This window comes from Plectropomus leopardus, chromosome 17 (genome assembly GCF_026936395.1).
Source record: "Plectropomus leopardus strain MGB_pleo_1.0 chromosome 17, ASM2693639v1, whole genome shotgun sequence".
NCBI lineage: Eukaryota > Metazoa > Chordata > Actinopteri > Perciformes > Serranidae > Plectropomus > Plectropomus leopardus.
The window spans coordinates 14,860,214-14,874,085 of NC_142192.1; the positions used below are offsets into that span (position 1 = coordinate 14,860,214).

At 37.0% G+C, this 13,872-nt stretch overlaps 1 protein-coding gene across 2 annotated transcripts in view; it reads left to right on the forward strand.

Annotated features, from left to right (window-relative positions):
* Window positions 1–13,872, forward strand: part of vps50 (VPS50 EARP/GARPII complex subunit) — a 135,118-nt gene that overhangs the window by 78,830 nt on the left and 42,416 nt on the right. For both annotated transcript variants that reach the window (XM_088090168.1, XM_042506207.2), the window contains exons 18-21: window positions 1,883–2,068; window positions 5,735–5,853; window positions 8,408–8,514; window positions 10,103–10,224. In XM_088090168.1, coding sequence (XP_087946294.1) covers window positions 1,883–2,068; window positions 5,735–5,853; window positions 8,408–8,514; window positions 10,103–10,224 — 534 coding nt within the window. The remainder of the gene's footprint in view (window positions 1–1,882; window positions 2,069–5,734; window positions 5,854–8,407; window positions 8,515–10,102; window positions 10,225–13,872) is intronic.

Here is a 13,872-nt window from a genome sequence, read left to right on the forward strand (position 1 = left end):
GGGGATCCTGCTGCTGCTGCCATGATGTGTGTGTGTGTGTGTGTGTGTGTGTGTGTGTGTGTGTGTGTGTGTGTTTGTGTGTGTGCCAGTGTGCGAATCAACACAGGGGGAGTAGAGTTCACCGCACATTATATAACACAGATGAAGATAAAATGGCTGTTGTTCCTTATTTCCCACACTCGTAACAGTAATGAAACTTTAAATATCAGAGAAAAATATAGATCGTGTACAACCACAACCAAGTATTGTGGTTATGTCTTGGATATATTCTATAACCAACTCAAAGAAAAGATCATTGTGCATGCAACGTGTTCAGCTCACTTCACCTTGAAGCAGATATGATAAATGGAAAGAAAGAGATGTCAAAAAGATAAATGGTTTTAATTCCAGTTCATTTTTTTCTGCTTTCATGCATTTTCACATCATGTCAGTCTTGCTTGGGCACATTTTGCAACAAACACACTTGCCAAAGAATATTTGCAGTAAAATGACTGCCACGAGAATTTTATATGTCTACATTATGGTATGGTAAACTGGTTATGTATATTAACCCTTTAAACCCTGCTGGGCATTAACATTGCAGTATTTTATAGGTACTATACTACTATGCAAGATTCTTATTAACAATGTTAAAACTCTTATAATGTTTATCAATAGTAACCAGCATTCCTAAATAGTATACCTTTAACACACTGCTAATGTTATGAAAAGATACATAAATATGATCATGTAATGTGTGTGCTATTACATGAGACTTTCAACTTTTTAGTAATGATGGCTTTTTCAAAAAGAATGGCTTATCTCAAACATTAATCCAGATTCAAAGTGTACAGCTGGAAATAGGTTACATTATAATGGAATCAGTGCACTGGGATTTGTATCTGTTTAATGTTCTTCATATTTGGTTGATTATGTTCTGAATTGTTACAGTCATACCCAAAGTTTGATTGTTCTGTATGTTCTCTAAAATGCAGGCATTTCCTCACATCAGCTTCGGCACCTCCAGCTATTTTTATCTCTGAAGTTCTTTTCAAGCTCTGCATTACATTTTTGACTTGACTACATCAATGTTTTTGAAATTATTTTAGTTCTTGAGTTTGGGGCGTTTTCCAATTAATACAATATACAGGAAGGTTTGATACTTAATGCCATCTACAGCCTAAGGAGAGCCCTATGTTGAAGGTCAATCACTTGAAAGGGAACAGACAGAAAAATCATCCTTTAACAAGCACCTCGCTTTGCAAGCAGGAAAAGTTTGCTTGAGTTTTTTAATTTTTTAAATTCTACCTGCTGTTTTCATCCTTGTCATGATTGCTGATTTGCAAATCCAAAATTGATAAAAATGTTATAGTGGAGGCTTTTGTAAAATAATATGATTAATAACAGGGCAAGCTATGACATACTTAAGTTTCAGAACCTTTCATTTCTCATGTGCTCATGTGCTAGGAATAGTCAATAATCCATCAATAATCAATCTATAGAAAATTTATCAGCAACTATTTTGATAATCAAATAATTATTTAAGTTTGTTTGTTTTTTTAAACAAAAAAAAGCCTTTTTTTGTTTAAAAAAACATTTGCTGGGTTCGTGCTTCTTAAATATAATAATTTAATAATTTAAATTATTATTATATTATTAATAATATAATAATATTTTAAGTTATTATTATATTATTTTTAATATAATAATTTGATGCTTTTATTTTCACTACTTTCTGACATTATTTGACAAAATGATTGATCAATTAATTGATAAAATAATGACCACATTAACCAATAATTAAAAGAATTGCTGCAGCCCTACTGTGTGCCTCATCTACTCTACCAATCATGAACCTACATACATCTTTTTTTTCATCTCTTTCCCTTCTTCTCCACCACAGGAGTTTAAGTTTATGGGCCAGTGCCGTTCTCCTTCCGTATCGCCGAGCAGACAGGCCGCGTCCTTGACCAGCCCGGCTCAGGAGGAGCTGTCGTTGTTCCAGCAATACCTTCAGGAGGGAAACCCCTTTGAGATGCCTGCTGAGCACAAAGAGGAGGAGACAGAGGATGTGCTGGCATCTAACGGGGTAAGTGGCAGCTGCAAAGACATGCTTCCAGTTGGTGCCTGCTTAACGGTTTGGAATGAGTTGTATTAGTGTGAAATGTTGTCCAGTCAGTGAAGCTGTAGCTGTACACGTTTTTCATTGCTTCCAGACAGATACACCCACTTACATAATTAACAAGGCTACCTGTTGAGGTGCATCTCCAAACAAGTTAATAAAGAGCCAAGCTGATTAATTGGGATATAACCACTGTGGTTCATTAAATTGTTTACAGCAGCTCTCAGGCTGTCATCACCAGGGCCATAACAAACTTTTATCAGCAGTGGAGGGCCAGCAGTGCAGAACGTGCCATGATTATTATAACACTTTGCTGCACTGACATGAAATACAAACAGCAAATGATATCTGTGGGTAGATCCCACAGCAGGGCAAATGATAGACTTAAGAGTGGAGCGGTGTGTATTTGTCATGTGGTCATTTCTATGAATTTGTGGGTCCTCATCAGTGTTGGGTGTTACGTGTTACATATTAATTGTAGTCACATCGCATTTGTCTATAAAACAGTAGTATGACGTGTTACTGTTCTAAATTTTGTAATTACATTACTTATCAAACAACAAAGCTGTTATTTTCATTACATGCCTCTACAATTATCCGTATAATGAGCAGATAGAAAAAATAAACCAGGCCAACAACAGCAACAGCATCCAGTGCGCCCGTGGAGCAGTTTCTCAGCGTGCTGGGCAACCTGTGCTAACTTTTTGGAGGAACCATAGACTTTTTAAACAGTCTATGGGAGGAAAAAGTTGTCTGACAAATGATTTAAGAACCTCCTCCTCATGAGGTGTAAGTGCTGCTTAGGTGATAAACATGTCAAATAAACGGGACTAGTCTGCTATAGAGCTCATGTTAGTTAGCTTACATTACCCATACAAACATAGGCCTAAATGTTTAAACTAAAATTGACATCTTAGACATCACTAGCTCGGTTTGATTCTCAACATCTCAGTCGTTTAGTTCATTTACTGAAACTGTGAGTGCCAGTTTTGTTATAGTATAATTCATTTACAATGCTACCGGCATGGTAAACAGCAGAGACGCAAAAAGTGGCGATTCCCTACCTGTGAAGCATCATAAAGTCTGAACTTGTGACAATTCCTTGATTTTATATTCCTTAAGTCCGTCAAGGTCCACTAATCAAAAGAATTATGATGATGATGTTTGATGTGTTCTTTATCCCATTTTGCCCTAATATAGTTTCATTTTGAGGCATTTCTAGTCTGCTGACAGTACTGTCTTTTTCTCCTGATCCTTCTTGTTATGATATGTGGGCATATGTAAGGGTTAATGGCATCATATTTTTAAGTTGTAATTACGTGACGATGCGTCTCAGGCAGTTTTGTAGAGTAATGCAAAAGTAATGTAACGACTAGTGTAGCAATTTACTTTCTATAGGGAGTAATTATCTAAAGTAATTCATTACTCTTCTTAAAAGTATAATACATTACTTTTTTGAGTAACACCCCAGCACTCGTCCTCATCCATCAGGATTCAAACATTTTCCTCAGCAAAGCAATACTGCCTGGTATGCTGTGTAGTGTAGTATTCGTATACAAACCTCTAACACTGGAAACTGTTTTATTCTTTAGAAACACAATTTCTACTCGTTTTTTTTGTTTAATAAAAATAGGCAGCATGTCGCCTTAAAAAACATGTATTAATGCTAAGTATGGTGCTGTTCCATTTTGCTGGCAGTCTGTGTTGTCCAGTAAAACTACCAGGCTTGCCACTTTAGTGCCATACATAATTGACAGAGGAGATAGTTTGGTGCTGTGCTTCGTGCAGCTCTATCTTTAAACCCAAAAGAGCAGCAGAACTTGGGATCAAGCATGAGCCTCTTGTCTCATCCAGCAGCTGAGAGCAAGCTTGTTTGCTTTGCAGGACAAATCTTAATCGAACAACGTAACGGGCATGGCATGCAACAGACAAATTGTGGCTAATGTCCATTGATTTCAAGGTACCTTGTACCTTGAAATCAATGGACATCTTGTGGTTGTGTGTCTACGTTAGTCTTATGGCAGGGCCCTCTTGTTCTTTGAGGAAAGTTTCTAGTCTCTTTTATCACACACACCAGCATTGCCTCTCTGGTACTGGCAGATCCTCAATGAAGCTTTTGAAATTGCTTCGGTAGACACTGGTGGGAAACTAGAGCTCACACACTCTCAAACACTCTAGCCTGAACATCTGCCCTGTCTTTGTTTTCAGTAATCGACTCATACACAGTATAGTTGTAGAAGAATCCAGATTCTTTATTAAGTAAAAGTACTTATATCACACTGTGAAAATACTCTGTTACATGTAAAAGTCCTGTATCGAAAATGCTACTTAAGTTAAAGGAAGTAAGTATAACCAGGAAAATGTACTTAAAGTCTTAAAATTAAAAGTACCAAATGCAGGCAAACCTTTAAAAACACTGAAAGACTCAAAATTTTTAAAAAAAAGAAAATGAAAGGAAAGACTCAAATGTATATCAAAATAGTTGGCACTTAATTATCTCTACATCAAATTCATACTTAAGTACAGCACTTGAGTGAATGTACTTTGTTACACTCCACCACTGCTCATTCAGAACAACGTTGTTTTTTGTAAAATGTGAAATATAGCTTTTGTTCATATATATTGATATTTCTCAGCTCTGATCACAGCCTGAAGAGTACTGACGTCAGGAGACGGAGAGAGGAAAACAAGCTCCGTCCTGGCTTCTGTAGGGTTTAATATAATCTGGACACAGTGATCCAGAGAATAGTGCATATCACTGTGTATGTTATCCACGTGTTCTTCCAATAATAAACATAAAGTCTAAAATCACTTGGATGTTCCTTCAAGGTTTATGCTGCATTCACATGGATTAAGGGAGACGGTAGACGGCAAACCAGATATCATTTTAGTGGATGAGAGCAGGACATTAAAATGAAGTGAGGCCGTCAGATAATACTAACATCTGTAACGGTAGATGGTACTTCTGTATGAAATATTTTAACTTTTTGTCATACCCCACTACAAAACTTAAAGCAGATGTTACATAGTTCCCCAACGATAGAAAAAAACCATGGGAAATTTGGAAAAAAAAAGTTCATTATTACACAACACAGACTTTTTTTTTTTAAATATATTGACATATTATCCTTCCAAGCTCATCATCAAAAGCAATATTGCACTATTTAACGTGTCAGGCTTACAGAAGCCATAACTTGGCTCGCTCTTAAGCTTATAATCCCTTCTATATGGCTTTTGTGTTGCCTGAGCTTGCAGTTAAGGACAAAGAAAATATTGTCTTATTTCAGGGTAGCTTTACCCAGACTTTCCCCTAGGATGTGAATTAATTTTCTGCTTTTCCTCTTTGTGCCAGTCCTTTCATGGTTATGAACCAATTAGGGCTAAAAGACGGGATATTTTACTGTCTTTTCAATTAATTTTTTTAGATAATTTAATCACAATTTGGTTTAACAGCACTTTCTTTCTCTCTCCTTCTTTATCATTTTTTTGCACTTGTCTTCTGGTGATGTGTCAGCAAAGTGTCACAGCATGTTAAAACAGTATTTAACTTTACATACTTACATCTCTTCACTGCACTGACCCTTCGAATATCTTCCGTTTACTTCATCTGATCTTTCTCTTCCCCAATTTAAGTATGAGTCAGACGAGCTGGAGAAGAGTGTGTATCAAGATTATGACAGCGACAGTGATGTCCCCGAGGAGCTCAAGCAGGACTACGTAGATGAGCAAACAGGCGATGTCCCCCTCAAGAGGTCAGTTTTATGACAGATTGTTTTACAACACTCTGACTACACACAGATTGGGGTATGCAGGGTTTTCCACACATTCATTTATTTGTGGCAGCTCGACACAGATTTTCTCAGATTTTTTGTTTTTTGGGCTGGACCCAGGTTTCCCACAGATTCTTAAAATGTCTTAAAAGGCATTACATTTATAGGTCTTAAAATAAGGCATGAATTGGTATTAAAGTATCTTTAATCAATCTGTCAAAGTGCTTAAATATAGGATCTTTATTGTTTTTTTCTGATTTTGCATTTTAAAAAATCAGAATGATTGGTTATGAAAACTTAAAAATAATTTATGGTATACATTTTGCATTGCATCACATGCAGATAATAATCAAAGAACCAACAACACAATAACATTTATCACATCCATCAAATGACATATCAAAGAGATGGATCTTTTTAAGGCAAACCAAATAGATACTTTTATAATAAGAAATGTTTCCATGTGTTCCAGTTTAGAAGGTTTTAAAAAAAATCAGCATTTTAAGTAGATCATCCAATTTTTTAAAGGCCAAATATGTGTGTTTTATCTTACAATAAAGATTTTGATAAAATTGTTCCAACCCCTAAGTAGTTGATTTGTTTTTTGGTTTTTTTTTGTTATCGTAAAATTGATCTTAGATTTCATTCCAAGTGGCCTTAAAAGTCTTAAATTTAACTTTTCTTAATCTGAAGGAACTGTGGCTGGACTGTTCATTGGGAGCACTGTTGAAATATCAATACGGTTATTTAAAGCACCACACTCCCGGAGCGCAGAGTGAGCTCTGGGCACACAAGGACCGGTTAAAAGCCCAGCACAATAAAACGTAACCCTTCATTTATTCCTATAGAACAAGAACTTCCTTCTTTTTAGAACAAGAGAGATTGAATTTAATAGATGTCTTTCATTTTCAAACCAACTTAAGATGCCAGTTGCGTTTCCATGGAAACCGCACCCCAGTTCACATTCCTGTAATGTCAGGAACAAAAAGTTTGCTCTCACTAACTTCCACAGCAGCTCCTCCTCTAATCTAATCCATCAGTATGATCTGATCTGATCAGCTCTGATTTATCCAACAACTACAAACTTATCGACTGATCAAAAATCCTGTGAAAACCTCCAGTGGACATGGATCACAAAAAACACACACAAAAAGAAACTGGAAAGTGTGCTGATCCAGTGCCCAAATTCCCCATCTTGAGCTACCACCACATATGGTACAGATTCTACGTCTGTGAGAAACACTGTTATGGCCTCAATGGTGCGTTGTATAACCAGGTGTGTGTGTCATTTCTACTCCTGGCTGTTCTGAAGTTATGAAAGCAAATGAACAGTGCATGGAAAAAGAAGTAACTCATGTTAATCATGGACACAAAATGTCCTTTTTTCACGGAAGTTCTTAACGGATACGAAGTCACGCATTATGACACTTTTTATGCATTTAGCAATGATAATTTTAGCTCCCCTCTGCCTAACCCTGCCAAGTAGGCAGAAAGCTTAGTATCAAGCTTTTTCCTACCCATGAAAAATTCTCTTTCTTCCCACCTCCTTGATTGGTGACTATTGAAAGATCAGCCACTGTTAAACAAAAGCGGAGGCAATTGTGCTCCTCCGCACCTTGTGTAAAATGATTCATTTTTATTTGAATGAGAAATTTAAATGCAACTGAGGAAAGTTTTTCGTATTTAATTATCAGTGAGTGTTGAATTCTAAGGGTCATATACTTAATGCAAGCAATAACTGTCATAGCATGTTTTGACTGTTGTTTTTAATGACTTCTTTGCTACAGCATGATGGAGTTTTTTAACACTCATAATTGTTTTTGTCAGTAAACAGACTGCAAGTGTATGTGGTGGACGACTTATTAAGAACCTGGACCCTTATGTGTACATATATGTTATATAGCTGAGCACTGACATTGAGTTTTACATGGGACAGAAGACATACAATAATGTAACATATTCAGTAGCTCCTCATTACAGAAGTCTTGTTCTAATATCCGTTTCCCCTCATGTAATGTAGAGTGACTTATTCATTGTATCGTGATGTTCGTGCTCAATGTTAAGTCTCGTCGTTTCACAGATCTGAAGTTGCCATGTGATTCCGCTTTAAATTGCCATGTTCGATTTCTTATTCCCTATGTGTATTAACCTGACATTAGCCTATAGTCACTAAAATGCTAATTTCCCATTCTTATAAGCAGGAATCACTAATGGTTAATTATTGAATGGGTCTCATGGTCACATCCAGAAATTAGAAAGCCCATGTAATGATTGCTGGCTAATATGGCTCAATGGTCAGTGTCAGGGGTTTGGTACTCCAGGATCACCAGTTCAGAGACTTCACCGCCGGGGTCCTCCTGTGTGTCATGCATTGTGTAATGGGTTCTTATTGATCAATTACAAGACTCTGACCCAGCTAAGGTTTTTGAACCTATGCGATCATTGCCGAGGATTAGTGATGTTAACATGTATTACCAAGTCTCTTCTCTTCTCATGACTCTGCCCTACTTTCTGTCTCACATCTTGCACGCATCAGTGTGTCTCGAGAGACCATAAGAAGCAAGAAAAAGTCGGATTACAACCTCAATAAGACCAATGCACCGATTCTCACAAACACCACCCTCAACGTCATCCGGCTTGTTGGTGAGTCCCTGGCACACACACACACACACATACCGTACACACTCCACTTCTCCTTGAGCAGCCACAATGGGCATTCTCTCCAGCCTGCCGAGGTGTCTGTTTATTCACCAATTAAGCAAGCAGGTCTTTGGTACTCTCAGATCTCTGCTGCTACCTGTGTGACTGAGCTGCACTAATGATTGTTAGCCTTCTGCCTGACCTCTAACCTTCGGTTTCCGAAGAGGTGCTCATACGTCTTTGTGACGTGGATTTGAAGACATCTTCTATGTCGAAGCGTGCCCTTTGGAGATGTGACCCTCTTGATGTGATTTTCATCATGTGTGAAAAGGAATTAGACTTGGCAGTTATCTTTCCTGTGTGGGTCGCACGGCTGAATAAATCATCCGTTCTATGAAGTCATTTAATAAGTCAGGTTGATGCAGATCTGCTGTTACTTTAAAAGGGATAGTTAAGGGATTTTTTTAAAAACATTTTTTACATTATAGGCATAATGAGCAAAGTGAAAGTGAAAACAGATAAATAGCACAGCAGAAAAAAATGAAAAAAAAAACATCAAGTAAACAGGTAAGTATGAGGTCATGGGATGTTAAAGAGTCAAAGCAAAGCCATATTGTTAAATGTTGAAAAATGGCCAAGGTAGCATCACTTTGCCCACCAGCAGTAGCATTTACTGGTTTTGCAAAAGCAAATGCCACAGCCATTTTTTCTGTTTCCTTTTGTCATGTAGCATTAATTTCAAAAGTATTTTCATTTTTCTACTGCATAGGCAGTTTGGCTTCATTAAAAGACCATCTTTCCAGCAGTGAAACACTTCTGCAACATTTCAAACAAAAAAAAAGTCTGGTCCTACCAGTTGTTTTCATTTAGAGTGCCCCTCTTCTGCTCATGCTTCAGAGATGCCCCACACATACAGTACAAAATAGAATAATTGTTTTCTTTTGTCTTTTCCTCATAAAATTGGTAATATTGATTCAGAGCTGTGTGACAAAAGTTAAAGTGGCAAACTGAGTGAAAAACCAAAGTTTGATTTCACGCAGTCATGTCTTATTCCGTCTGTGCAGCCCTTTGATGGAGTTAGATTGCTCCCTGAGTTCTCGGTACAGAATTCAAGAGAAAGGGCGTGAAAAATGAGAGTGTGAGAGAAATAGTGCTGTCTCAGTGGCAAAGCCGGCTAGATTGAGTTTATTTCTTTTTTCTTTTCCCTCCATTCATCGGTTCTGAGTCAATGGTAACCTTGTTACACCCCTGTACCTCTGTACTTGTTGCTTTTATTACCTCGCTCTTCAATTGAATCCTTGCCCTTGAGTTTATGCAAATGCAATATGTTCCTGCTGAAGTTCTTCCCAAAAGGTTGTGGTTCCACTTTGATTAACTGCCTGTAGTTTAACTCTGTTAATCTCCTTTAAGATGTAAATTAGACCAGAAGCATTTCATTTACTGTGAACTGATACAGGGTAAAAAGCAAACACTTTGAATATAACCAGATATGTTAACACAGAGCAATTCGCCCTGTAATGCAAGCAGGAACACGTAAAGCTTATCCAACAAACTTCTGGTTACTTGTTTATTTTCTGTCCTCCCTTAACAGGAAAGTACATGCAGATGATGAACATTCTGAAGCCAATCGCCTTCGATGTCATCCACTGTGTGTCACAGCTCTTTGACTACTACCTGTATGCTGTATACACCTTCTTTGGACGCAATGACATGGTACAGCATTTTTTTTTATTCATTCCTATGCTGCTATCTGATCACACATTGCATATCTATGTTGAAGAGAAATGTGACTGTCTCCACTGTCACTATACTGTTAAAAATCCACAAAATTCAACACATGCTCACCACGTCATGTAGTCTTGGTTTGCATTGGGTTGCGTATGGCATCTATAAAAACACACCAGCACACACATTGTACAGCTTTCCAGTCGACTGAATAAAATGCTGGTATTGTACATTTCTGCCAACAACAGATATTTTACATTTGTATTTGTCATTAGTATCATATAAACATTTTAAAGTGACGTAGCTCAGATTACATGTAAAAGAGTTTCTCATCAGGAGGAGGAGAGGATGGTGGATTGGGTGACATCAAGGCAAGACAGCTGCAAATCAGCTGGTAGCAGCAGACCACTGTTCAGACCAGCAATTGACAAAAGGGTTTTTTTTAACAACACTTCAGGACTTCAGGACCTGTGCTTGTAACAAAATGTATATTTTTTAATGAAATGTTGAGAAATTTCCAAGTATGTTTACTACTTTTTTCCTAACCCTAACCAAGTGCTTAAACCTAACCACACCTTAAACACAGCACTGTCACAACATACAGTTGAAAACTGATAAAGAAATGGTAAGTTTGAACATATAAGTTATAAATGAAATATACAGATTTTACATATGAAATGCACAAATGTAACAATATCCATGGTTTGCAGGAGCCTACAATGCCAACATTACTTTGGCGACTGGGTTGTGTACAGGCAGATGTAGCTGTCACAATATTGTGGCTATGATGTGGCAATCTGAGGAGCAAATTTGATTTAAATGCAGCATTGACACCCATCAATTCTTAGAAATGGGACAGTGAAAAATTAAGAAACAAATTAAGCAAACATGAGCACACAATAGGGTTATTGTATATTTTTTCCATTGCAACACCCGCTGTTGCATAATATTGCTTCTGCTGCATCAGTGATGTGGTGCTTGAAGAAAATTGCCTGCATTTATTTCTGAGGATTGATTTTGACATTTTTCACATTTATTGGATTATGTACAGTGAGACAGGGAATAACTGCTGCTTCCGTCTTTTATCATTGCTGTCTGCCTCAGTTCAGTTTTGAAGCTGAATGTTTGGTTACAGTGTGGGGGCCCAGTTTCCCCCGCTGCATCCAAAGACTATCATGTCATTTATACTGTGTCTCACAAAGACAGAAAACAGCATTTGTGTCAGTATCACCCTCAGGGAAGTGGTAATGATAGCAGCAGAATGACTTCTGTCCCATCGAGGTGGAGGAGATAAAGAGGATGAACGCTCTGTGGGGGCCGCTCTGCTGCACAGTATTGACGTGTTTGTGTGTGTGTTTGTCATGTGGAGATGAGGGAAGGGAACACACTGGTTTGACAACTTGTCAAGAGGTTTCTTTTCTCGAGTGTCTTTATCTGACCACAATGAGTTAATGTACACAGTGTGAGTGTGTGTCATGCCTTTAGACTGTAAAATCTGACAAGTTGATCTCAGTTAAAAAAAATCTTGAAAACCGATTGCCTTGAAAAAGGAAAGTAAATATAACTTTAAATCCTCATTTCTGATTACTTTATGTCTAAATTTTAAGTTTACCTGAAATTAAACTGTATTTACTTGATTTTGAAAAGTTGTTGCAAGTGTCAGCAACTTTTGTAAACCGAGTTAATCTGACTTAACTTCATGAAAAAGAGATTTTTTTTCAATGATGAAGTCAGGAGATCTGCAAGTTCTGTTATAATATTTAAGAATATTCAAATATGATCAGCAGAAAACAGACCGTACAGTAAACTTGGTTTACTGAAGTTGCTGAAACTTAGAAAGATTGATTTAATTGAACTTCTTCTAATTAAACAACTTCATGATATTAAGTAATATGACCAAATTTTAAGTACACTTAACAATGAGATATACAGTAAACATTAATAAAGACTAATAGTTATATTTACTTAAATTTTTTAAGGCAATCTGTTTCCCAGATTTTTTTTTAGTAAAATTAACTTAGATTTTACAGTGTGGTCATATCACTGTTTCTCCGTTTCACTGTGTACCTTGTCTGAAGCTATCTTTTCCTCCTTACACATTTAATGTATGCCATTTTCCTGCTCCTTACCACCCTTTTGCTCCTTTCACATAGCGCTGTGCGTATTTCATCCCTTCATCTCTTACCGTTCTCATGTCATTCTTCATCTCTCTGTCTGTATCTCTCTAGAACTCTCACTTTCTCTTCTTCCCTCATCTCACTAGTCCTCATTAACTATGATAACATGAACTGGCCCATTTCATTAGTAGTCTTACTCAAAGAGGTACCTACAGCAAAATGCTAATGCCCCCATGAATCTTTCAAAAGCCTGTGGAAATTGCTATGCACACGTGCTGGTATTTTGACCTAGGCTATGCTGTCTTTACACAGCTGGAATCAAGATTGAGCTGCTTAACTTCTCCAGTTAAGAGTAATGGGTGTCATTAATATTTAAAAGGGTAAATACCCCATTATCTGTGTATATTGACCCTGTCAAGTCTAGCTGCACCATTGACTCTGTCACACACATGCTAAAGATGCATTATGTGCCATGCTCACAGATTCTTCATCACCATTAAGAACCAGGCTTTCACCTGCTCAAAGAAAGGCAGAGTTAGGAACTGTTTTTTTAAGTGATTAATGTTGCAAAATTATGGAAAGTTTGCCTTATTGAAATAACTTGTATATTACTGCTATTCCTCCTGGGTGTTTATTCTAAGAAGAAAGAAAAAAGGATAGACAGAAAGGGAAATAAGACAAAAAGATTGTGAATTGAAAGATGAAGGGAAGACAAAGATAGAAGACTATGAACTGCAGAACGAAAAAAAGTGTAGAGGCTGGATACTCAAACACTGAAGTAGGAGAGATGTGTTGAGGCAGAGCTGCAAAGAGAAAGAGATCAGAACAGGAAAGTATCTGACATGTGAATAGATGGCTTCTCTGAAAAATGAGCAATAATGCAAGAAATAGTTCTTTTTCATTCTCGACTCTTGACTCCCACAGAAAATTTCTCTCAGTAGATGATATTCGTCTTGCACTCAAACATGCGAGTCAAAGTGTTTACGTCATCAGAGGCTCCTGTGACGCAGGATAGAAAAATTACCCCCCAACTCTCATAATTGCTTTCAGTCTTCCTTTAGATAATTGTGACCCCATGGCTGAGGACTATGATATAACCCTTTGACACATAGATCGACATCAGTTTTTTTGTTCTGCATTCAGATGCCTTTCACAAGCATTTAAACCTTCAAAATATTGAACAAATTGGTTTGGTTTCAGTCCAAAAATGTGGGATAAAAGGAATGACCTAAAAAATGAGAGAGAGAGAGAAAATCATTGGACATTTTTTAATAACTATGGAAAAATACCAAGAAAACTATCTACAGTCATTATAAATTTCGGATATTATTGTAATTATCAGATGTTATTATTATTTACATGTACATTTTCTTTTTCTTTATCATTTTTTTGCTTGTTTCTGGTCATTTTCTTGTAACTTTTTACCAATTTCTTGCAAGTTTCTTTGGTCATTAAAAAAAAGCTCACTGTCTGCTTTCCAAGTTTTTGAAAAAAAAATTAAGCCAATATGTTCAGGTTT